General features: G+C 31.0%; 2 protein-coding genes across 4 annotated transcripts; one reads left to right on the top strand and one right to left on the bottom strand.

Moving 5' to 3' along the window:
- Positions 1-1,016: 1,016 nt before the first annotated feature.
- LOC111303842 (kinesin-like protein KIN-12E) lies at positions 1,017-20,873 on the bottom strand. 3 transcript variants are annotated; one of them, XM_089742703.1, is made up of 23 exons: positions 20,420-20,873; positions 20,005-20,160; positions 19,835-19,918; positions 19,551-19,670; positions 18,895-19,008; positions 18,652-18,744; positions 18,271-18,360; positions 18,071-18,141; positions 17,910-17,984; positions 17,731-17,818; positions 17,480-17,538; positions 17,194-17,257; positions 16,887-16,952; positions 16,067-16,222; positions 15,867-15,971; positions 15,387-15,622; positions 14,841-14,910; positions 14,685-14,741; positions 14,533-14,595; positions 14,016-14,075; positions 13,843-13,907; positions 11,753-13,696; positions 1,017-1,478 (listed from the first exon to the last, which is right to left on the bottom strand). In XM_089742703.1, the coding sequence occupies exons 1-23, from the start codon at positions 20,708-20,710 to the stop codon at positions 1,124-1,126; spliced, it is 4,482 nt and encodes a 1,493-aa protein (XP_089598829.1). In that variant the 5' UTR covers positions 20,711-20,873; the 3' UTR covers positions 1,017-1,123. The 3 variants fall into 3 exon arrangements, with proteins under 3 accessions (XP_089598829.1, XP_089598830.1, XP_022756048.2); XM_022900313.2 differs by lacking the exon at positions 1,017-1,478 and having other exon boundaries at positions 11,618-13,696; XM_089742704.1 differs by lacking the exons at positions 18,652-18,744; positions 18,895-19,008; positions 19,551-19,670; ... (1 more) ...; positions 20,005-20,160; positions 20,420-20,873 and having other exon boundaries at positions 18,271-18,547.
- A 4,589-nt stretch (positions 20,874-25,462) lies between these two features.
- LOC111302693 (NAC domain-containing protein JA2L-like) lies at positions 25,463-26,329 on the top strand. Its single transcript, XM_022898483.2, has 2 exons — positions 25,463-25,484; positions 25,587-26,329. Exons 1-2 carry the CDS (start codon positions 25,463-25,465, stop codon positions 26,327-26,329), a joined length of 765 nt encoding a protein of 254 aa, XP_022754218.2.
- Position 26,330: the final 1 nt, after the last annotated feature.

Below are 26,330 nucleotides of genomic sequence, written 5' to 3'. Positions count from 1 at the left end.
TTTGTTTTAAGAGTTCCATTTTCTTGTTAAAGTGTTGACTTATGATATCAATAAAAAAGAGATTAAATTGTCTTAGTTTGTGTAGGTTGAATTAATATAATTTTTTATAAAAATTAAGATATTGTTTTAAAATACTTATATTATCAACTTATTATGGTTTATTTTATAATTCAATTCGATATCAACTTTGCGTTTTTTTGGGAGCAGGGATGGTGAAGAAGGATTTGCAGCCGATTTTTTGAGCAGCACTAATTTGAGTCAAATGCTTTGTCGTGTGGTAGGGTTGTTTGGAACTCAAGAAAATATCTTTGAAGAACTTACATGGTACTTCTAACATGGAATTCCGGTTAGAATAAATGTTCCTCAGAGTTTAATTATAAATGTAAGAAATTCTTGTCATTCAAAAATAAACCATGAAAGCCATATGGTACTCGTCTAGGCAGCTTCAACGCTGTCGCAGTGCCGAGCTCTGGTGATTTGGCATCCATCACTATGAATTTCGACTCATTACTGCTTTCATCATGCACAAAAGTCATTACATACCCATCATCTTCGTCAGCTTCAATATCTTCTGTTCTGTGTCTTTTCACAAACAATGGCTCCCCTCCAAAGCAACCAGTCCCATAAAATCCTCTGCCGACTTCAAGCCCAGTTTCCAAGTCAATTTTCACCACACCAGACATTTTCATGGCTTCTTCAAGAACTCCCAAGTAGGCATAACTGGTTTTCTTTCCTACATTGGAAGTGTTTATGGTCCCAAGTTCCACAGTCCTGGTCGAAAGAATTTCTCTACAAACTTTTCCTGTCTTAATGTTGACAATTACCTTCTCCAAGACAATGTCAACCATCCTGTCGAAGATATGTTCCATTGATTCAAGGGAAACAACATTGGGAGCCAAGAACTATCTCGTAGTCTCCATTTTCCTAAGCATTGATTATGTGAATTGCATTCAATCGTGGAACTTGAAACCACTTCATCTCTGAGTCATTCCTTGCATTCCTAGGCAAAACCCCGATCTTGATACTTTCCTTGGTTCATACTCCACGATTGTACCTTTTCCTAGCATCAATTTGGCGAGAGAAATAACGATTTGAGTCTCAATAAAGAGCACAAACCTCTTGGTTATAGCCAAATCATGAATGAAAGTTGGTTGATTGATGGAAGAGATGGGAACTTCATCTTGCTTAACACCATTTTCATCGAACGAAATAAAGTGTGATAAGGAAAAGTTAAACTAATGGTCAAAGCAAAAGTCTCCTTGGTAACCATGTCAGGTTTTGGATATGCAGTCATATTTGACAACAATTTCTTATCGAAATTCCAACGCCCTATAGTCTTAATATCACCCTGTTTTGTTAAATCAAAGATATAGGGTAAATCAGTCTCGCAAAGAGCAAGGAGTTTACTCGAAAAGAAGGCAAGAGCAGTGTTGCCTACCCCAATCCCTTTCATGAGATTTACATGTCCAGACATGAATCTGTTAGAAAAAAAAAATAAAAGAAGATAAATAATAGAAAAGAATTTTGAATTTGAGACGTGAAGAATACTTTTTTAAAGGCAATTATATTTTTAGGATACAATAAAATTCCAAACTCTCCAAAAGTAGTGATAATAATTATACTGAAAGATTTATTTATAATAAATGAACAGACATAAACTTTTATTTAAATTGTTATAACATTCTATATAATCATGACTTTGATGAATAATAATATATTTATATTCAAATAGTTATGACCATTTATCATATGATAATTATTTCTATTTAAACATAATTATTTAAAATATGAATAAAATTTATACAAAAATTAATTTTATTCATCAATAAAAAAATATTTCTATTCAATGTTGGATGCACCACATTCTAAACTACTAACAATCTCCCACTAGTTTGAAATGTTGGTGCTTAATTTTTACCTTTCACACAAATAAATATTATGAACACAAGAAGGTATTTCTCGATTTAAACCTCCAATTAGTTTATATATCTTAAAATTCTAATAAAGTTGATGGTGTCCACACATATTACTTATTTATTTTTCTGTCAAAGGTTTATAATCACTTTTAGTACTATTATGGCCATGTGCTTATTCTATTCATAAACATTTACAAGAGAGCCTTAATTTTTCTTGTTAAAGTGGCACCACTTCTATGTTTATATAGGTAGAGTTTTCATTATATCTCAATTGCTTTGGATATTTAAAACTCTATTAAGAGTATAAAAACTTATCCTCCCCACATAATGGATCACATTAGTTACTAAAATTTGAATGTATTTTACTAGTGTTTAGCAGACACATAACAATAACTTATTTTTACCTATTAAACTTTGTAATTAGAGGTTACTAATTCAAAGTTTGGTTCCCATTATTGGTGTCTAATAGTAAAGGTTTAAATCCATTCTACTTATAGTACTACTAACCGAATATCTTGGAATTCAATTTTCTTTTATAGTAATTACCTTCACTTGAGATTGAATCTTTAATATAATCACTTTAGGTTAATAGATCCAAACTTTTCATTTTACATATTATTTATATACTTCAGACATTGTTGTCTCATTCTTATCATTTTAAAAAATAGTTGGTTTTGGTTGTGGCCACAACTCTATATTTATTAATTTTAACCATTCTATTTTCATACTTTTATATATTTTTAATACAATTGTATAAACTCATTGAATAAACCAAATGATTTTAATCCTTTTAAGATTTTTTAAAAACCTTTTTATGACTTTACTTTAATAAATGTTTAAACTTATTAGCTTGTATAATTTGCTCATAAAATTATACTAAAATCTTACAACATTACAATGGTAATTTTTATTTCTTTTGATTTTTATCACCCACCCCATGTGCAAGTATGCATTCTTTTATTAAAGAATATCTCATTCAATTATCAATATATCATATATACTTAATCAAGTTGCCATTTCATTTATCCTTTCACTATTTGGTGATTTTTTTTAAAAATAGGAAGCCTTCAAATCCACTCTTAATGAAAGATAACTAGCTGATATCTTAATATTTCAATAAAAGTTCTAAAACTTTTATATTTTAACTCAATATAAGAGTTTACATCAATATGCAGATTTTAAATATAATCATGCTTCTATAGTCTCCTTTTAAAGCTTTTATGTCAATCCATAAATATTTATATAAATCTATTTTATCATGGACATTATTAATAATTTTTTATTATCATGAACAAAACCATTTCCATCACCTAAATGGATCAAATAGCATTCTTTTTGCTATTAACAAAGTTTTCAAATTAATAAGATTTTTGAATCACTCATGACTTCCAAAGTAAATATACTTTGAAATTTTCACTATCTATAATCATAAGTGATAAATCATTTGTACAACTATGAATTAAATCATATACATAACAAAAAATTACCACAACATGATCAAGATTATGGCATCAATTTTGGCTTATGGCAATTTTAAGCTGGCCATAATAATCCACCCCATACTTACAAATCACATAAATTTTGCTATTGAAGTTATCTCATTTCTAATAATGACTTTTAGTGAAAGCTAATTATCTCAAATGTTATCTTGAGTTTTCAATGCATATAGTAATTGCCCAATGGCCAATTCCAAGTTCATGATTATTGAAACATCTAAACTTGATTTCAAAATTTTATGAGAACTTTATTTCTTCACCATTTTGTAGCCTATATATCTCTGTTATTTATCACTTTTAATTGGTTGTAACATTTTTAGATATATAATAAATTCAAATTTTACTCATAGGACCAATATGCCTATAAACAAAAAGAGTCCACAGTATATTTAACTCCAATTTCAAATACTTTCACAATCATTTTGTGACTAATATGTTCATATTTAGATCACTATATCAATGCAATTCATGCAATATGAATCCAAAGAATCATTTTCATAAAATAGTATAAATAATAATTATAATATGAGTTATACTAATATTTCATGCAAAAAATCATGATGAATTTGCATTGGTTAAATAATTGATTTGCTAACTCTAAGGCTTATAGCTTTCACAAACAAATATTATTATCTAAGCCCATATATTAATATGGTATATAACCAGTTACATCCTTGCCATTGTCATAAAACTATTGAAAACCTCAAAAACTTGTTCACTTTTCATTTTAATAGCCTGCAAAATTTTATTTTTTTGGATACAAGAAGCAAAAATATCTTTATTTGTCTTTAACCAATAATGTACTAATTAGATATGGTATTCTATCTCCATAGTCTATATCTTTCGTATATCTATAAGAAATAAAAAGCCATCACATTCAGTTTATTTTCATAATATATGGCAAACTATACCAATGTTCTCCATGTTGTCTAAAAATGAAATTAAACACACGCATGTATTAGTGCCATTGGAATATTGAATTTGCATTTTTTTCTAATTTATAAACATGCCTAATTAGACATTGATAAGCATCCTTCAAAATGCTAGTAACAGATAAATGCTTCAATATTTTTTAATGGCATGCCTTTTCGTTTAATCAATATCCCATATACGAAAAACAACAATGCTTTTTTTCTTTTATATAATCATTGATTAACTCTTTGATGGCTTTTTATGATTTTGACCAAAATATTGATTACATTGCATTTTTTTTGACTTTACACACTAATGAAATAAATTATTAACATGTTTATCTCATTGAGTAAATCTTTTTACTAGCAATTATGCAAAAAATAAAATACATACATCTAATGAAGATCTTTATAAAAATTAACATTTTGGTCCATAAAAACATTAATCCTTTGACATTTTTAGCCTTCTTTAATAGTGATCTCTAAATCATGCCAAATTTTTTTCTTTATATCTATCTCATGCAAAATATAAATTTCTCATAATTACCTTTCAATTCTTAGAAAAAAATAAATAAGAGAAGATATATAAAAGAAAAAAATTTTGGCTTTGAGGCATGAAGAACATTTTCTTAAAGGCAATTATGCTTTTAGGATATAACAAAGCCCCAAACTTTCAAATCAGAAGTAGTGAAAATAGTTATACTAAAAAATTTATTTATAATGAATGAACAGATATAAACTTTTATTCAGATGGTTATGATCTTTTATATAATCATGACCTTTATGAATAATAATATATTTATATTCAAATAGTTATGAGTATTGTCATATGATAATTGTTTCTATTCAAACATAATTATTTAAAATATGAATAAAATTAATACAAAAATTAATTTTATTCATCAATAATTAAATATTTTTATCTAATGTGAGTTGCATCACGTTCTAAACTACCAACAAAATCTCATTGAAGCAAAAACTAATCAAATAGTATCAAGTAGACCGTGGCATCCCGATAATTGGTTTAGAATGATGGGAAAACTTGCATCACATTCGACCATATACTTGTTGGTCTTGACATATTGACAACAATAGATTGCTTGATCGTTGAAAAGTTTCAAGGAGTGAAGCATGCCATCGCCATTGAAAAGACAGAGTAACGACTAGTTTTGTGTTGTAGATTTGAACCATTTCGGATGTAAACGCCATTTAAATAAAGTGAAAGCTCACTTTCTATGACTTTGCATTTCATGGGCTCTAGCTCATCTACGAAGCATAGTTTCCATTAAAAACATGCTTTGGATCCATTAAAGAGTGAAAATGTGCATCAATGAAGTTGCAAAAAGAGGTGAATAATGACTCGGGTTTGGAAACCAGAGTCGAGAAAAATGTTTTCTTACTCATAATTTTGGCATTAATGGATGATTTTCTTATTTGGGATGGGGTATTTTGTAAAGGGGAAAGAATCATTGTCATTGTTATCAGCTTGTTGGGTGGTCGAATTAAAACATCAAAAGTTGAATTAAGAATGATTGCTTTCATCTTGGACTTTGAATGATTGTTTTAAGGAGTTCAAGTTGTTGAAGAACAAAGCAAGAGAAATTTAGCCTAAGAAATTGATAAATTGAGAGATCGGTAGCATAAAGTTAAATAGAGGAAGAATATATAGATAAAGATTTAAAGATTATTTTAAATTAAGCAAGCAAGCCCATGCCATCCATATATTACGTATAGCAAGAAGCCGTATGAACAGGCCATCATGCATTTCACATGATCACATTTTGATTGACTTTAGTATATATTATATAAGTCATTTTTCTAGAATTTAATTCACATGCTAAAATTTATATATTAATAAGGAACCAAATAACTAATATACTATATTGATTCGAAAAAGATTATTAAATTTAGCTCTTTAAGCAAGGAATACATAAATAATTGTTGAGATCCAAAATTTGTTATGGTTGTTTATGGTGAAAGAGCATTGAAGTTGGCGTTTTAGGTGTATCCTAGATAAAGTGTGCATCCTAGATACATGACAAATTTGATCAATGATCTCATTTTATGTAATCTTTATATTCTTAAGCCTAGTGTTCATACTCCTAATCAATGAATGTTGACTATTCATTTATGCCACAAGAACTTGTAGAGCTCCATGAGTATCAAAAGGTAAACTACAAGAGCCTTTTTCATAATCATCATTATTTCCTTGTTCGTCTTATTACTCAAATACAACCTCATACTTTTTAATCTATACACCATTTGCATTTTATATATATCTCATACTATGAAATGTATGTATCTCTAGAATACTACAAAAATCATTTGAAACAATCTTACGATCACTTTTAATATTGATACCTAATTTTTTAAGTAAGTTGCTAATTGCTATCCCATAAACCAATGGATATCCTTTATGTTGAACTAGTTTTATCATATCATCGAAAATAAAGTGCACAAGGTTAAATAGTTATCTATGTTTAATTTTATACATCCACCAATAATCTTGTTTCTTAATGGTAAAGTATTGGGTTGTAAATGGTGTTAAGACATAGGTAATAATAAGGTGTAATAACCTATTTTGCATTAACAACCTAGAGGCCTTAGTTAGGGCAACTATCATGGAATCATCTTCAAAGAGATCTTGTACTAGGCCAACTACGTTGCATCTAGTGTTTGAATCTCATTTATCCTCTAACACTAAAGCTTCAACCAAAAATTGATTATTCATAATAATTTCTCTTCTCATCACATAAGTATTAAATCTATTAGCATAAAATCCATTTCCATGACCATCAACCTCAATACAAGTAGCATTGCTATAAAATACTCTAATTAGGTTATCAAATCCATTTCTTTTCATGCTCTAATAATCAATCCGTTCAAATTGCTCAAAAGCATTAATATATGAAAATTTGATTGAACGTAGAAAGTTAAGATTAATTACCATTCCTATCTTGATATCCCTATGAGCAAAATTCATCTCATAATGATATTTAGCCATAAGGTTTTCAAAATTTTAGTTGGAAAAGGGTTCTAAAAGCGTGCTAGAAGCTTCTTTAGAAGTATTTCTATATCTAGACGATGAAGCTATATGAATTTAATTTTAAGTGCCATGGGAAGACCTTAAAGAATTTGTGTGAAAAGATAAAGGTAGGATTTAGTGAAATTGATAAAAGAATTGATAGTTATGTAGAGAATATATGTTGAAAAAAAACAAAAATAATGAGTGAAGGAAGAGATTGGGTGATGGTATAAAGGGGATTAGGTTTTAGAGAGAAAAGAGAAAGGAATAGACTTTTATGATGTTTTGAAAGAATTTAAAGGAAGAAATTTGAGTGAAAGATGACAAATTTGAAATAATTGGTAAGATAAATTTATAGGGGTTTGAGAAAATAAAATGAGAAAAAATAAGAGAAAAAAGAGTTAGGTGAGATGAGAGAGAAAAAATGAAGGGTTTTTATGGTTTAAAGCCTCGTATTATGCTGTCAACAAAAATGGATTGGTCGAGTCCTATATGGGATCGATCAATTCTAGATTTATTCCATTAATAAGTTTATATTAATAGATCGATTAATTAGGTAAAAGACTGGATTATCAGTTCTATTGTTTTTACACTAAAACAATATTTTGTCATTTTTTTAAAGAACATATAAAAACATCATTATTTTATAATGTCTTTGACTAAAATGATAAAAAATTTGAATAGATACAATTTTTGAACAAATTTATTAAAGATATGCAAATATGTTCATTTTTGCTAACTTGAGTCATGAAAATTTTTTTTGTCATTATTTATACAATATGACCATTTCCAACAAGTTTCAATAATCACATAAACATGACCACAATGCATGACCTCATCAAATATTTATGGATTTTGCACTACCAATTACTTAATGAATAGTGTCTATTTTAACTCTTGAAAGATCAAATCAAATGATTTTCATTCTATCATTATTTGAACAAGCTAATAAGTATATTCAAGTATCAACAAACTTATTGAAGTCATAAGTATACCAACAACAATGAAGGAACTCATCATATATGCATTTTATAAGGCATTCATTAAGCCTAATTCACCTCTACTTATGCAAAATCTATCTCTATAAAGAGGTTTGGTAAAAATATTAGCTAAATGATGCAATGTAGAACATATTTAAGCACAATGTCACTTTTCAGAACATGATCTCTAATAAAGTGATGCCTTATTTCGATATGTTTGGTTCTAGAGCATTGAATTAGATTTTTTGTTAGAATTATGGCACTAGTATTGTCATATTTAATGGGAATATGATCCATGGTCATTCCAAAATCCTCAAATTATTGTTTAATTTACAATATTTAAGCAAAATAACTATAAAAGATTACATATTTGACTTCGGTTGTAGATTGAATGACACTATTTTATTTCTTGAAAAACCATAATATGAGTATATTATCAAATAATTGATATATACCGAAACAACTTTTTTATTTATTTTATAACTACCAAAATTTGCATAAGAATAAGCACGCAAAGCAAAAGATGATCATTTTGAATACCATAAACCTAGATTATGGTGTCTTTTAGGTATCTAAATATACGTTTAACGACATCTAGCCTTTCCAAAGCTATTAATACAAACAATTAATAAACCTCTCTATGGTTTTTCTAAATTCCTTAAAACAATTATAAACAATCATTATTAAGATAAATATTGAATTTTTTAAAAGAACATATTTTTATTATGCTAGTTCATGATTGTAAATGAATTGCACATAAACAAATAAACGTATGTTTATAGTTTATTAATTTATTTTTAGAGATATTCGAGCTAAGTTTATGTTCAACAAGAAAATTATTCTTTTCATTTGAGTTTGATTCATTTAAATGATATAATGTTCATATTCAGTTTAGTTAAATTAAACGAACATATTCGTGAATATTAAACAAATATATTTACAAATATATATAAACGACTATATTTATGAACAATAAACAATTATAACCAAATAAATTTAAATAAATAAACCCTAAAAGAATATAAACGAATCTTAAAATAGGATTAAGATAAGGATAAAAATGTCATTTTATGAATATTATTATAAATGAACAACAAATGAAAAATAAATAAATGAGTTTTAAACAAATTTTAAATGAGCTTGTTCATAGACATAAACGAACTGAACAAACTTTTGTTTGTATTTAGTTTGTTTAATAAACGAATATAAAAATGTTATTCAAAATTATTTGTTAAACTCAATAAACGAATATAAATAAATAGAAACCAAATATATCCCCGAACAATTCATTAAAATCTTTGTTCGTTTACATCCCTATGTTAGTTGCAAGTGACAAGAAACCCTTATTTAAAATAATGGGGCATAAACTAAACTTTGATTAAAATTTTTTTATCACTCTTTCTTTTTTTTTTTTAACGAGTAAATTACAAAGAGTTTCATTCTTTGAAATTACTCAAAAAATAAAATTTACAATACTTTAACTTGAAATATTCCATCAATTAAAATTTGATCAAACTTAATTAATTTACCGTCATTCCCCTAAGTCTCTTGATGATTTTTTTGTTTTCTTTCACTCAAATGTTGCATATTTTGAAATTAAAAAGTATAAAGGTATTTTAAATGAGCTTTTTCATAGATATAAACGAACTTAACAAATTTTTATTTGCATTCGATTCATTTAATAAATAAATATAAAAATACTATTTAAAATTATTTATTAAATTTAATAAACAAATAAAAATCAAATATATCCACAAACAGTTCATTAAAATCTCTGCTTACATTCCTATGTTAGCTGCAAGTGGCAAGAAACCCATATTTAAAATAATTGGGCATAAATTAAACTTTGACTAAAATTTTTATATCACTCTTTCTTTTCTTTTTTTTTTTTAGCAAGTAAAATACAAAGAGTTTCATTCTTTGAAATTACTCAAAAAAAAAAAAAAATAGTTACAATACTTTTACTTGAAATATTTCATGAACTAAAAATTGATCAAACCTAATTAATTTACCATCATTCCCCTGAATCTCTTGACCATTTTTTTTGTTTTCTTTCACTCAAATGTTGCATATTTTGAAACTAAAAAGTATAAAGGTATTTATGGATTGGGGTGAATTGGATTAAATCCAGTTGATACTTTAAAAGATCAATACTATTCAAAATAATATTAAAAATTAAAAAATATTTGAATTTATGTTTAATATACTATCATATTTTATAAATTTTGAAATTGGAAAATATAAAGATATTTATGAATTGAGTTAAACTAGACCAAATCCAATTGACATTTTAAAAGATCAATATTATTCAAAATAATATTAAAATTTTAAAAATATTTGAATTTATATTTAACGAACTGTATATTTTATAAACTGTTAATAAATTAAATTATATCATTTTATTAATAAGTAAATATTAATCTTTAAAATAAAAATACAAAAATTAATTTTTAAAAATTTATTTATTAATAAAATGACATAATCTAATTAACTTTATTAATAAGATAATATTATTCAATTAATTAACAGTGAATAAAATATGTAGACTAACAATATATTAAATATAGACCCAAAATATTTTTATGCTAATATTTTAAAATTTTTAAATATATTTCAAAATTAAATTAAATAAAAATAATTTTTATTAATAAATTAACATTCAAAGCAGGACTTAAGGCTTGAAAATCCTTATCCAAGCTTATCCAAGAACATATCTCTTATGCAATCAAGCGTTGAATCAATTATCAATAACTTCCTCTAACCCTTTTTCTATCTTAGTCAGCTACTTATTTTTAGTTTGCCAAAAAACAATTGAATTCATTCCATATTTCTTCACTAGTTAAAAATCAATCGACAAGGCGAATCTCATACAATTTAATTAAATTAAATCAATACTAATAGTATTTTTTTTTCTCATAAACAAATTCCCACGAAACAATAATCTGTTTGAAAATTTATAATTGTGGTGTGGGGCAGTGGGACTCGAATCAATAATATTCATCAATAGTAAAAGGAATATGTTTAAATCACATATGCTTTAACTAGCAAAATAGATCCAAAAAAAAGTCTTTTGAAGCTAAATTATTATAAATCTGAGCCCATGTGGTTCAATAAAGGAGGCTTTTTCTTTCTTGTTTTTTTGGTAAAAATTTGACAAAGCAAGTTTTGTCTCTGGTTGGTAAGGCCAAACATGGGCATTTTAGCTTTGGATACCTTGATGTTTTTGGACATTTAATAAATTTCTAATATTTATAATTTCTTAAGACTGTCTGTGATCACTGAAAGCTAATAGAACAAAGCTAACTGAAAACTAGAACATTAATGAGAAGAAATTGTTAATTACAAGAGCAGTGCATGCATGCGAGAAAGGATTGAATTATGAATTAATGTGGCAAACGTCAAGAAAGTTAAAAACAAGGTTTACCTGTCATTTGAATGAACCACTCCTAACAATATCTTTGCCTCCTCAAGAGTTGTACAAACGCTTTGTAAATCTTCTTCCATCTTTTCAGACAAGAAACCCGAATGACCCAATTGCTTTACCTTTTCGACAGTTATAGCTCTGAGTGTTTGCAACTGTTCTAGTCTCTTTGAGTCAAGCTGCAATTCTTCATCTACAATCTTCATTTCGGCTTCTGTCAGATCCATATCAAACACCTGCTGCTGATATTCGAGGATCAAAATTTCGATTTCGGTCTTCCCATTCTCTCCAATCTTGACAAGAGTTTCCATCTCTTGGATTACACCTTGAAGCGCAAGGTTCAACTCCTCCACTGACTGTGATCCTTTGTGTACTTCCACCAGGACAGCCTCCATATCTTTCTCTACCTTCATAAGCTTCTTATTCAAATCCTGGAGTCTTATTTTCATGGCAGCCAGATTTTCCCTTGACAGCTTAATCTCATTTTGCAGCTTGCTTTTCTCTTCCTCTTTCTTCAGTAACTCGGTAGCTTTACCAGCAAAACACAAATTTCTTTGCGATGAGTCTGCTTTATCCAAGTTATCAATGGCAAATAAAACATTTTCATTCTCGTGTCTTTTACTTTCTTCCTCAAGTTTTGATTTCAAGAGGACAAGGTTGCTCCTTGCTTCAGCTTCAGATTCCCGTATGTTACCCAAGGAAGCCTCAATTTCACCCTTGGACTTCTTAAGATGAGCCAATTCCTCTTTCTTTTTGTCCAAGTATGACAAAGAAGCATTTAACCTTGTCCTCGCTCGAGCTTCTCGCTGTTCAAAGTAAGCAACTGAAGAAGAAAAGCTTGACAGAGAGTATTTGAGTGCTAATAACTTACTATAAGTTAGAGCTTTTCTTTCTTTTGCTTCTGAAGAAAGGAGTGCAACAGATTCAAGGTGTTGCTGCTTTTCCTTTATTCCACCTACCGTTACTTCAATTTCTCTGGAAAGCTTATCAATCTGACAAAACGCTTTCTCAAGGGAACCAAATTCAGTAACGGTCCTGGCAGAATCTGAAAGTTTTTCCTGTGCCTGTTCCAGTATTGCTCTGGCAGAATTTAAACCTTCTGACATCTTTGCAGTTTTGGTATCTAGTTGGTCTATTTCCATGTAAGAAGTCGTAGTATCGTCAATCTGATTCCCTACTTCTGATTGAAGATCTGCACGCACCTCCACATTGGAAATCACTTCAATAGGACCAAGTGTATTCAACTTTAGATTGTCACCTGCATCCTGCCTATTTGATCCGAGGAGACCAGCTTTCCCCTCCAAATCCTTTGCCCCAAACTCGAGATGAGCTTTGTCCAAGCTGTTTTCCCCTCCATCGACTTCAACTAGCTTCTCTGGGCATTCAAATTCTCTATCTTTCCTTCTGTCCAGATTTCCAGGAGAAAACATTCTTTTTAATTCATCTCTCTCCTGCATGGCTCTTTCATACAAACCCATTAATTTTTCATTTTCTTCATGCATTTCCATAAGCTGTTGTTCAAGGTTATCAACAACCTTCTTCAACTTAAGCTCTTTTTCTTCACTATGTTCATCTAAACCAGCATCAGTTTGATCCACAGTGTCATTTTCATGAGAAGTGTCAGCTTCATTCAAACTTCTATAACTGCTTTCGGCAGCCTTCTGTTCATATAATTCAAGGAGTTGCTTGTTATCCTCAACGTAGCCCTTGAGCTTAATTCTTAGTTCATCATTCTCTTGAGACAACTTAAATGCCCTCTCATGAGCTTCTGCTTCTCTCTCACTTGCAGCAGCAATGGCATCAACCATTGTTTTAAGTTCTATTTGATCGTTAAGATTGATCATTGGCAAATCCTCCGACAATGAATGAAGCTTTGTTCGCTGTACTTCTTTCACTGGTCTTGAAGATCTTTCTTCTTCAAGTTTCTTAAGTAGATCATTCACATACCTGCCAAATTGATAAATCAATTTAAGGGCAATTCGTAACGTATCTGATTCTACATGACTACCAATTTCTTTTGATTGTACACTCTCTTAAGGTAGGAATAAACTTATTCTTCCATGTATATTTCATGTTCATCAATTAGAGCTTACCTTTCCAACTCTTCTTTCTCTTCAAGGCAAAAGCCAAGTTTTTTCTGGAGTGCATCCATTTCCGCCTGGTTGTGAATAGCCGGTTAAAAGAAAACATTTATCATTGAACCAAATGAAATTCATGGTACTGGATGAACAGGTTCAAAGTAACAGATTCATCCAAGCATAGCTACCTGCGTTCTAAGGAACTCATTTTCCTCCTTAAGCGAAGAGCACCATGCTGAATCTGGCTCCTGTTTTTGATATATATCAATTCTTTTAGGGAGAATTATGCAAAAGTCCATTATGAAAAATAACCAAGAATCATAATGTAGTTCTATATTATTTTGCATTTACATCCTTCCTGTTTCTTCTGTTTGCTGTGGAATCAATTTAAAAATGTGCAAAAATAAAGAACCTTTACTCCTTGAGCTTTAAATTACAGAAGTTATATACATCAATAGGACTGTGTACAAGTTTTATTTACATCATAAGCTTTAAATTACAGAAAATATACAAGAAAAAGCTGTTATTTCATTAAGATATTGCATTATAGAAGATAACCAACTGATGCAACGAATGTTAATCTAAGCTCGGTTGTCTTAATCAGGTTATATTGAATGCCACAGTTTCCAAAGATACAGATGTATAAGAAAATAACAACGCTAAGAACTTAGAAGTGCAGCGGACAATAGATAAATAAGTACTCACATGACTAGAGATCAGTTCATTGCTATCATCAGTACCTCCTAGCACCCCTTTAGAGTTCATTTTCTGCATTGCATGAACATTAAAATCAAGATTGAGAAAATTTCTTCACAAAATTTACTCATCTTAAAATCATTACAAGGCTTACGAAGAACCTCAATTATGAAGGAATCTGCTTCATGCATAAGTTTCCAATCAAGTGCCTCTAGCAACTGCACATTAGTCAAAGGAGTAAGCATCACTTGCAGTAAATAGCAATATTGACCATGAATTCTAGAGTAGAAAAGTATTTGAAGATCTTATTTGCACACCTTATTCTGTAACACCTTAAGCTGTTCATTCATCATCTCCTGTTGACCTTCCTCACAAGTGGACTTTAATCTGTGAGTAACAACAAAGATCAGAGGCATGCTATTAGTATTCAGTTTTTCCTGCTCATACAGAGAAGAATATAACTCGTATTATAAGCCAAAAATAGCAAAAAAGTGAAAATATTAAACACAATTGTGGAAGCAAGTGAGACAAATTTCTGACATTTAAACCGATATGGATAAGGATTAGATTTATCCTCACAGTACATGTAAATTGTCACCCGGAAAGTTGTGAAATCAAAACAAACATCTCAAAGGTTTTCTTTCCCTTTCACTTTTAAAGCCTCAAACACTTTATAAAATAGTTTTCTTTCAAGGCATAAGAATTCATCATATCTGACCCCAATACTGGTTTGCTTGCTTATAATAACAACTATGTTTAGAATTTGTAATTAAACCTTATGTTCTCAGCTGTAGACTGAGTAAAAAGATTGGAGAATGATTGAATTAAAATGCACAATCTAGAGCTTCATCAGTAAAACATGCCTTCTAATCTCTTCCTTTAGGCGCAAATTCTCCATGGCAAATCTTGTAACTTCTTGGTTGCGATCCACTTGAGCTCGTAAAACCTCAATTTCCTTCAAATATTCCTCCTTCTCTTTTAATAAGTGTGTCTCAGCAGAAATCTTTCCAGAAGCAACTGCCTCTAGCCTCTTAATTCCTGCTTCTCGAAACCGTAGCCTCATTTTCAAGCTTTGAATCTCATCTTCTCTTTGTTTTGCCTATCAACAGAAAGTACCAAATTATATTAAATTTTAATCATACATATTAAAACAACACAAGAACAAGCTCGCAGCATTACTGAATATATTAAATCATACATATTCATCAAACGAGCTACCAAAGTTGCAAATTCCTTCTATTTGCAACTCTTTTTTTCTCACTTGTTTACTTCAAAATATTTATTGTTTACTATACATCCCTGAAACCTACAAAATAAATAAAAGATATTTCTCTCACGCATACCAACTGCATAGCAGCCTGATTTTCAGCGGTCAGTGCCTGTAAAGCTGTTTCTTTCTCCCTTTCCCTCTTGAAGGCTCCTACAAGAGCAACTTCATAGTCTCTCTTCTGGAATACAAAACCATACAAGGAAGAGAAAAAATTAGTTTACCAACAACTCTAGAACTCATATTCCCTCAAAAATAAGCAAGATTTCTGCATACCTGGGATATCCTTTTATCAGATGGAAGCGGACTGAGTGATCCATGAAGACCTTCCCACTTAAAAGACCCTGGTGATGCTGGAAAGCTTAATGCCAATGTATCATCCAGATTTTCACCCCTGCCATTAACAAAACCTTGTAGACGCGATACTTCTTTCTGAAAAACAAAATTTTAATTATTTAAGGGTAACTAGAAACCTCAAAATTATGGTAACCATGTAACAGAAATAATAAAAATAAATTATTGAAACTTTGGAGTGATGGCCTTGCTGCTTGAAATTTCCTAAACCAAAATTTATTGATTTTGCCTTTATTTTACGTTTGCTAATTAAACATTACCAGTGTAGTTCCTCAATAAAAAGGGAGGGAATTTAGGGGAGAAAAACAGAAAGTAGAATGAAACTCAGGTGGATGAATAGAAGTTGAGTAACCAAAAATGAGCAAACCGCTTACTTTTAGATTAACATTCTTGATTACTGGAACCCAAACAAGTAGATTTGCATTAATTCTACTTGATTAAATCCAAAATCAATACTGATACTACATATGCTTACTTAAATTACATTATTGATCGCAGGAATCCAAACAAGATAAATTTCCATTTATTTCAAGTTTAAATCCACATTATTTTGTTTAAAACATTTATCAACCTACTTAATGAAATCCTAAATCAATATTGATACTACCTTTCAGTTCGTGTAATTTCAAAGATCTCTACATAAAAACTAAAGAAGGTAACCTTGCTTAAACTATCATCATACCAAAAAAAAATATTAGGGTATTTCAGAAGATAAAAAAAAATAAAGTAAACATAAGGATACCTTCAGCTGTTGAATTTGCAGCCTCATAGCAACAACATCTCCAGAAGCATCTTCATTTACAACTGCCTGAACACATTAATTCAATGTCATCCCAAAAGAATGGCATCCAAAAGTTAAAAGCATTATTAATTACAAACTCATGACAGGCTCTAAGGTCAGAATTCCCATTGAAAATTGAAACCACCAAATATATTGAGTGCATTTGATGATCTAACAGAAGAAGCTAAAAATTCAGGATAGTCACACAAATTATGTATGTAGTGTGCCATGTATTGTACTTAAAGTACAATAAGCAAAGATCTCGTACATTGTTCTTAATAAATTTAGCCCGCTGTGCAAACTTCAATGTGCTTAGCGTCTCGAGTGAACAGCTGCAGTGTATGCCCATAAAAAAATCTCATTTATAATATGCACTTTAATAAAGCAAGTTAAGCTTAAAAAAAGAAAGAATAAAGAATAAAAATGCATGTAAAATTCCACACATTGTGAAAATTACAATAAAAAACCAGGTTCATTCATGCAAATGGAAATTTAAAAGTGAATGTTAAAATCACAAGCTAGTGCAGAAACACCCAAATATACATTCCACTAACCAATTGGATGGACTGATATTTGCAATTATGATTGTTTTTGCATTCCCTCCTAGAGAATCCTGGAAGGAAAATAGCAAAACATGATTAACTTTCTGTTACATAGCAAATCTTTGACTTATACAGAAAATTAAAAATTCTCAATAGAAAAATTGAAAGTTTTGTCCCATAACCATTATAGTCCTACAACGAGGATTCATATCGTAACAGAATTTATGTCAAAAAGTTACTTTAATGGAAATATACGACTTTACCTGAAGCAAAAAAGTGAGTTTTGAATCTCGATAAGGAACATGGAGTGACTTCCCATTGGAAATATTTACAAGGTTCATAATTACAAGTCTGACAATGAAAATTTGTGTATTAGAGAGTGATATTATGAAAATAAAGAACATAAAATATTTTATTAAAAATTTAAGTAGAGATAACTTACCCCAATGTTGAAAGAGATTTGTTGATATTAGTGGCCTCCTTGAGGCGTTCACCTTCAGCCCCAGAACTCTTCTGTCTGTATGAGAAAAACATTAATTATATAGCATAGTGAAACACAAGAAAATTTGTTGATTTCTTTAATACTTCGACATGCTTCTGTACCTTTCAGAGCCTGCTAAATCAACAAGATTAAGCCGAGCAAAACGGTGGTGAGTTACACCCTGAGATTCCCACTGATAATAAACACTTGGTTAGAACTTTCTTGTCTCATGGTAAAGATAAAATATCTAATGAAAGAGAATAACTAATTATCAAATTATTAGTGATTTTAGAAGAAATTCTTCAATTAAAAGGTCACACACCTTACTTTCAATTATGCATGTAAATACACTGTGGGAACGACTGCTCGCTCGATTCATGTTAGTGGCAGCCACCTTTCTGTTTGCAGCGCCCTGCAATATGTTGTAGAGCTTTAGATTAATAATAAGTTTGGTAAAGAAGTAAAAACGACAATAAAAAGATAGAACAAAACGAGGGCCAAAGTGAAAAAAAAAAATTACTAGTTGCTTATACATTAAAAATAAACTCTAGAAAAACCTTTTTAACAGTATTTATGTTTAGAGCTTTTAACTTGGGGGTCTTAAGTTTGAACATCTAAAACTTGGATTTGGATGTGCTTTACAGCTACCAAAGTACCCATAGCCCAAAGCCAAAAAAATTTGATTAATTAACTAACATCGTACTTGTATGAGCTGTTGAATCACATCACGTGCACTTGTAACTTCTATCTCCTTGAGATTCTCAACATAAACCCCTTTCTTGATGTCTTCTCTTATCTGCAATAACCACCCAGGAGTAGTAAATTTTAGTTTAGGAAAAGAAAAACTTGTGTTTCATACTATGTATCATCGAATATAAACTATTGATATCATGAAAGGATAAAAAAGATAGATAACTGTTCCCCATGATATGTAGGTTATTTTTACCTGTAAATTGGTTGATGATGGATCCAAAAGATCAAGAATCTGTTCATTATATATTTCCAAAAACGAACATTTACAAGTAAATCTTAATTTCTCGTCTTTACGAGCCTCTTTTTCCTGACATATCACAGAATAATATATGAGATAACATGATAAGAAAAAGAGAGATAATAATAAAAGTGGTATAGAAAATCATGAACTCCTAACATAGAGAAGCAACCATTTATTAAGTTTTTCATAGAAACTTTGTTCATTTTATTTTCTTATACAAATCCATTCAATGGCCATTTCCCTTCAATTGACAAATGAATGCTGATGCAAAGGTGTTTTTCAGCATAAAAAACTATTAGGTAAGCAAAAAAACTAATAAAGCTTAAGGTTTCTTCGAAACATATAATGCTTCTCTATGACAGATTTGCTCTGTGACTACTACATAATGGAGTTGAGCGCAAAATTTGAGCAAAGCTTTTTAACTCATTCAATTTGCAAAACTAATTCTTTGCTCCATCCATCATTTGTGGTTGTCTAGATAGTCTAGTTGTCTAAATGATCAAAAAGAGAATTTATTTTACAGTGGAAGGAAGTGTATTGCACCCAAGAAAGATGAGAGGTTATTTACAATTACAGTATGCTCAAGTCAAAAGGCACGTGTACCACACCTTTTGTATTCTTGTAAATAAATATTCAAAGACCCTAGGCGTCATCCCACAATTGACACTGTGTCGCCTAGTGCCTCCCTCAATGTCTCCAAGCATTGTGTGAGTCTTCCCACTTCCAGTCTATACAAAAATTTTTTAAGTTAAGCCAATACCAAAACAGGAACCAAAATAAAATCAACTCAAATTAAATCAGTTTAGACGATAATAAACTGGAAAATTAATCAACCATTCATGGAAATAATAGAAAAACTTTTACTCGGACTGATTAAAACTTGGAAGCTCACTTGGCCATATGCAAACATGCAGCTGTTGTAGCCTCCCATGCAATTGTCCACCATGGGCAATCCAGCCACTTTGAAGAGATTCTCCTGTAAAATCACTTAAACGTCATAATTTCGCAATAACAATTACCCAAACCAAAAAAAAAAAAAAAACAGATTATAAAGAGGCATACCTGGCTAACTTGTTCATCAGCAACAAGATCAAATGTAAAACGGGACTCCGGGTGTCCCGTCCAAATAATTGTCTGACAACTCTCTTGCCTAACGCACTTGCTGTAGCCTTGTAGCGAGATTTCGGAACTACTAAGGGGACGAATCCTGATGATAACCTAATTTAATTTCCCAAAAGCAAACAAAATTTCAATCCAATTAGGTTAACTTTGATCTATCCTCCATAATCATATGCCTTTGGATGGCTTTCCTTTTAGCTACTTGGGTTTTTACTTGCAAAATTAAAAAAAAAAAGTTTAAATATTAAAAATAAAACAATGTTTTTTAAATAATTACTAAGTTTTGGGTATTCAGAACATTTTTTTTCTTTTATTTCATTAAGAAAATTACAGATTAGATTCAAACGTTTCAGCTGACCTGCACATTGTGGTCCTTCCAAAACGACGGATCTTGATGGAACTCAAAGCTCTGGGATGACTGCGGTGCTGGTTCATTCGCCTCAGGCGCATCCTCGTCCCAGTCACCGATGCTCCGAATTGCCGACGAGGCGGTGGTGGAATGGCCTGTGTTCTCCCTCACCGCTGATTTGACTATAAGATCCAGCGGACTACGAATCGACAACAACGAGACCGACTCGAATGAAGAGGATCGGTCGTGGAAGCCGAAACGGCTCTTGATTGCGCTCGCCGTATCGGAAAGGAACGGCATATTGAATGGAAACGGCTTCTTTAAGTGAAAGTGAGGTGTTTATCGTCTGAGAGAGAGATTTGAATTTTGAGGTTGAGGAGTGTTTGGGATGAGGGAAAGCTGGAGAGTAAAGAGTAAGATTTGAAATTTTTTTCGAACTTTTTTTTGAAGGAAAACGAAGGGGGAAGAGAATCTCAGATCGGACGGTGGAAAGAGGTTTCAATGGACGGTGAAGATGGGAATGTGATTTTGAAATTGTGGACCGTTGGGGAATGGTTGAAAATTTTGAACTGGGGACGAGTGGAGCCATTTGGAATCTTAAACGAAGGAAACTTCAAATTGCCGAAATTTCCCGAAAATTTAAAACGTGGCTTCGTGGCTTCGAGGCTTCGAGCCGCTACAGAGGAGGATAAAAATTAAAAGTAAAAGCCCATTACAGATCAGTGTATCGGCTGGGCGGAATTCCGATTGAGCCAGATAAGATATTAATAAGTTCTATATTGGCTCAAGCCTGATTTGATCCATATGGTCTCATCCAGTCATTTGTTGTTTAGATCTATTTAAATTTTAACTTTTTTCAAATAAAAATTAAAAATAATTATAATATAAATTAATTATGACAAAATAGATTTTTAACAAAATAAAACTTTAAAAAATGAATTTATTAATTTAATTTAGTGTTTGGATGATATTGATACATGTAAGTATAAAGTATTAATATATACACATATATTATTTAATTATTTATTTATTTTTATTAATATAGTTATAAATATAAATAAATATAAGAGAGATCAACTTACACCAATATAAAATTTTTTACTTTTACATTTTCTTTAATTATTAATTTCATAGATTTAAAAGATAAAAATAAATTATTTTTTTAATTTTAGACTTTTATCTCTTATCTTATCTATAAATCTATTAAAATCAATAATTAAAAAATTTTATACTGATATAATTAAATCTTTCTCTATATATAATAATTATTAGAATCGATGAGATTAAATTTGAATCTTAATTATTATACTCAAAGCTTGACCCAATTTTTAAAAGGATCCGATTTATGAGTCTAATATTCATGTCTAACCCAAAATTCGAGCTAAAGATAAAGAAGTCATAATATATGAAACAAAATCTCAAAATTTAATACTTCAAGTATTTCCTTGAGGGCAAAAAAATAATATATCATGAATTCTAGCCAATTTTTTCGTCTATCTTAAGCCATGTTAGAATATCACCGTGTTAAAAATAGGAGTTTCTTGACTATTTCACACGTGTATATTACACAAGCTGCTTAATAACTTCTGCATAAATGCCGTCGCATTAGAACATACTTGATAGCAACAGTTGGCCTGCGCCAATACCAATTACCATATACTGATCATTAAAAAAGAAAAGAAATTTACAATCCATATCATGGAAATTACCAAAAGTAATTTACAGTATTTCAGTAGCAGCAGCTAGCAGCAATGACAACAACAAAGGAACTTATAGAATCTAAATAATCTGACGCATCGAGCATGGTGTATTTTGCTAAGTAGAAGGAAAGTTTTTTTTTCTGAAAAACTCTAAAAGCAGGCCATCAATGCTGAAAGACATATTAGACATAATTTATTTAGAAATCAGAATTTTAGTGATTTTATGTAATTATTCTTAAAAAGTGATATTTAATAAATTTAAAATTCGAATTCTAACACTTAACGACTCTTTCTTCCGATATCCCAAACCACAACCTAATTTGTAAAAAATATATATATTTATAATTCATAAAATCGGAGAAGGGGTTGACCTATTAAGCGAAGTATAAGCTAGACCTTTGGGTTCTCAGCCTCGGTAGATTTACAATTGCCCTACTAATTTAGCTCTCACATGACCTTGTGAAATCTGGAATTGTTTTGTCAAGCCAGGATGTGGCATTTATTATCAGACATGAGTGAGCAGCTCTCCACTTCGTCTAAGTTGCTGAGCATGCTGATTCCATCTACATTGACCGGCAGCATATGACAGCATTTCCACCCATACATGACTTACTGAGTCCCACTTCTTCTGTTTGCCACTGCCTCTCTTCTTCCACTGATCAATGCAATTCTTTGGCTAGTCTGCATGCATCACAAATAGCACAGATTTGCTTCTGTCTCCTCTAATTGCAGGTTCAGTTGTGCTGTCCACTTGATGTAGCTTTTCACAAGCTAGAGAGAGGTATTTGTATTGGGATAAAATTCACATATGAATAAAAAATTTCACGTCACTAAAAAATCTGAATGAGATATCTTATATATATATAAGACCCAAGAATCTAATAGCTTAAGTTTTTAGACTCAAGTGATGTCCAATATGTATGTATGGGTTCTCTAATATGCTCATGTGGCTTTAAATGTAACAATCTCCCCAACAAATGGTATCAAAGTCAAAGTTACGAGTTTTAGTCCTAGTAGTGTTGCTGGAAAGAGATTATTGACAAATCGAAAGTTGACCACGTCCATCTACTCCATGTACTCTATCATCGATATCAGCGTAAAAAAGGTTCAACTTGAATGCAACGAGTATAAGATAATATATAAAAGACTACATCCATCAATTTTATGTACTCAAACATTGGTATCAGAGTAAAAAAGTTTTAACTTGAATGCAGCAAGTAAAAGTGAAACATCCAAGTGGGCTATGTATTAAGTCAACTTGGAATGCAAACTTGAAGGCTCACTAAGACAACTTATGTGGCAAAGTTGAGTGCACTAATTGGGCCTAAAAACACCCAAGTGAGTGATGTACTTAGTCAACTTGAAATGCAAGCTTGAGAGAGCACTGAGAAAATAGAGGTGGCAAGGTTGAGTGCTGTGACGGGCCTAAAAACATACTAGAGATGTGATGTTGCCAACTCAAAAGAGGTGTTGATAGGACTTATTCGCACGGATGTGCTTGAACACTGGTATCAGAGTAAAAAAGGTTCAACTTGGATGCAGCGAGTATATATTTATGATGAAGCCTAAAAGCACACTAGATATGTGAGGTTTGCCTAACTCAAGGGAGGTGTTGATAAAACTTATTCACACAAATGTGCTTGAATGCCAATATTAGAGTAAAAAAGGTTTAACTTGGATACAATAAGTATATGATAATATGTGGAAACGAAACACTTAAGTGAGTGATGTATTGAGTCAACATGGACCAAATTAGTGATATATTGAGTCAACCTTGAGTACAAGCTTGAAGGGGCACTAAGAAAACTTAGTTGATAAAGTTGAGTGTTGTAACCGAGCCTAAAAGCATACTAGAGATGTGAGATTGCCTAACCCAAAAAAGTTGTTGATAAGACTTAATCGCACGGAGAAGTCAAAGTGGAATTTAATCAGAACTCACAAGTGAATATGAAAGATTATTAGGATAAAGTTCACATGTGAGTAAAAAATCTTACATCACTAAGAAATCTAAATAAGATATTTTACAACACTAAAAAATCTAAATGAGATATCTCACAACACTAAAAAATTTTAATGAGATATCCTATAAATGGTGTCCAACATGTATATATAAGCTCTTTGGTGTGCTCTTGTGGCTTCAAATATGACTTTATCTCCCCTACAATTTGATATGAATTTTCTTTTTTGAATGAATTCTATTGCCTCACAAATTGTATCTTGAAACATGACCTGCCCAATGCCAGTAGGTATCGTAAAAGGCTGCTTGACAAGAAGTCAAGAATGTACATCAACTATTCCGTTATTGACTTGCTAAATATACATCTTAAATCAAGAATAGAATTTTGATTCCTTTTCTATCATAACAATATATAGCAGAGAGTTGTAGCAATATGCCATGACAGAATGCTATGATCAAACTCGACTTCAATGCTCCAACCAAATTTTTCTATTCTTTAAGACAAGGAGATGCATCCACTGAAGTCGCATTGCCATGAACATGTTTGTGAATCCAGACATGCCTTTCGACTCCATGGCAACCATAAGGCTCACCTTTGAAGCAAGAACCAATAAGACAAGATTGTTCCATATAATCTGACCACCTGTTCTTGCTGGTTATAAATTTGAATGTAGATATGGCTTTATAAAACTGGTTCAATGGAAATTTCTCTTGTTTACTTAGCGAAAGCAATGTTCAGTCCAATGAAAGCAGCACAAGGATTGCATTAATCTCAAGGAAAATAGCTCCAAAGGGCAACAAAATTCTATACACAGTCAACACCTGTCAATCATGCTGAAAGTTGCTAAGGCAATAAAAGGATAAAAAATTAGGGTTCTTAATTTTTTTCACATCTGATTAAAAATTAAATTATTTGATTGTGTTTCGATTCGCTACTTTGATTTTAAAATAAACATATTTACAAATTAAGCTTGTAGGCTTTTTAAGAATGAATTCATTTGGTTTTTTTTTTTTTTTCTAAATTAACAAGAATTTCAATTTTTTGATGAGTTCGTAAACAAAAACATGATAATAGTTAGAATTTGAGAAGCAAATATTAAAGCTATGTTTTTTGGATACATAATGAACCCTATATGGCTATTAAAGCTATGTTTTTTCGGGTATAGCTGGACAAAGAAATATCTTCTAAGAAAATCCGTATCCTTCTCCAACAACGATTTCTATATGGCGGTAAAATACAAACTTCCTCGATCATATATGAATTAGATTTATAATTAGCAAATTATCAAATTTAGACATCTCTAACACAGATTTGTATATGGGTGGCATGTAATTAACTTTTGTGAAGGAGGGCAAGATAGAAATTTTATTATACAGTGAAAAACTCTATATATAATGGAGTATGGCAACGTAACGGGTACCTGAACTAGTTAGACTCAGTGCATCCATAACATATTGATCATTTCTCCTCTTCTGTTCCCATTGGCCCATGGCTTCCGCTTTCGTCCCACCAAAAAAGAGATTTTGTGCTTTTACCTTCCCCAAGCCATTAGTGGAGAGCCTCTGATTTTGCCTTCGAGTACTTTGATTGAGCGTGAGATTTATGGTGATAATAGGGAGCCCTGGAATATTTTTGACAAAGATGAAAATGCTTCTTTTTGGGTTTTCACCAAGTTGAAGAAGAAGAGTAAATCAAGAATTGATAGGACTGCTGGTTCTGGAACTTGGCTTGCTCGAAGCACCAAAGAAGTTAAGGATGAACGTGGTCAGCTTTTAGGGTTTGAAACATATTTCACTTTTATATGCAAGAAAGATCAGTCAAGCCGAGGCATCAATGGCAATTGGATTATGCATGAGTTTTCCTTAAGCGACCAGGGTTTGAGCGATTATGTTATTTGCGAAATCAAAAATAAAGATGCTGTGGCTGTGGCTGTGGCTGTTGGTTCAGATCATGGTCAAGATGACTCCACAGCAGAAGCAGAAGCCGTCAACCAGAAGCGGAAAGCTTTAAAGCTAGTTAATGATGAAGAAATGTCGGCTCCAACTTTGAAGAAAATTTGTGTTGATGATCAGAGTAACCTAAACCAAGGCAATACTGAATGGATTGGAAGTACTCTAACATATAATCAACTGATTTTCGGGGAAGTTAATGATCAAGAAAATCAGGATCCAAACGAACTGCCCATGATCAGTTCCAAATCTCCTAAGGCATGCGAATGGAATGACATGGATTTGGCTTTGTTAATGAATCAGTTTAACTGAA

The sequence above is a fragment of the Durio zibethinus genome, chromosome 13 (genome assembly GCF_047325235.1).
Source record: "Durio zibethinus cultivar Kanyao isolate XHJ-2024 chromosome 13, ASM4732523v1, whole genome shotgun sequence".
NCBI lineage: Eukaryota > Viridiplantae > Streptophyta > Magnoliopsida > Malvales > Malvaceae > Durio > Durio zibethinus.
The sequence above is the reverse complement of the archived record's forward strand: the minus strand, read 5'-3'. Positions and strand labels throughout refer to the sequence as shown.

Excerpts from the sequence above, each read along its gene's own strand:
- LOC111302693 (XM_022898483.2), top strand. The coding sequence starts at position 25,463 with ATGGAGTATGGCAACGTAACGG. Across the intron at positions 25,485-25,586 it reads GGAGTATGGCAACGTAACGG|AGATTTTGTGCTTTTACCTT; the intron begins GTACCTGAACTA and ends CCACCAAAAAAG.
- LOC111303842 (XM_089742703.1), bottom strand. The coding sequence starts at position 20,710 with ATGCCGTTCCTTTCCGATACGGCGAGCGCAATCAAGAGCCGTTTCGGC. Across the intron at positions 18,361-18,651 it reads TGATTCAACAGCTCATACAA|GGCGCTGCAAACAGAAAGGT; the intron begins GTACGATGTTAG and ends AACATATTGCAG. Across the intron at positions 18,142-18,270 it reads CATGCATAATTGAAAGTAAG|TGGGAATCTCAGGGTGTAAC; the intron begins GTGTGTGACCTT and ends GTTTATTATCAG.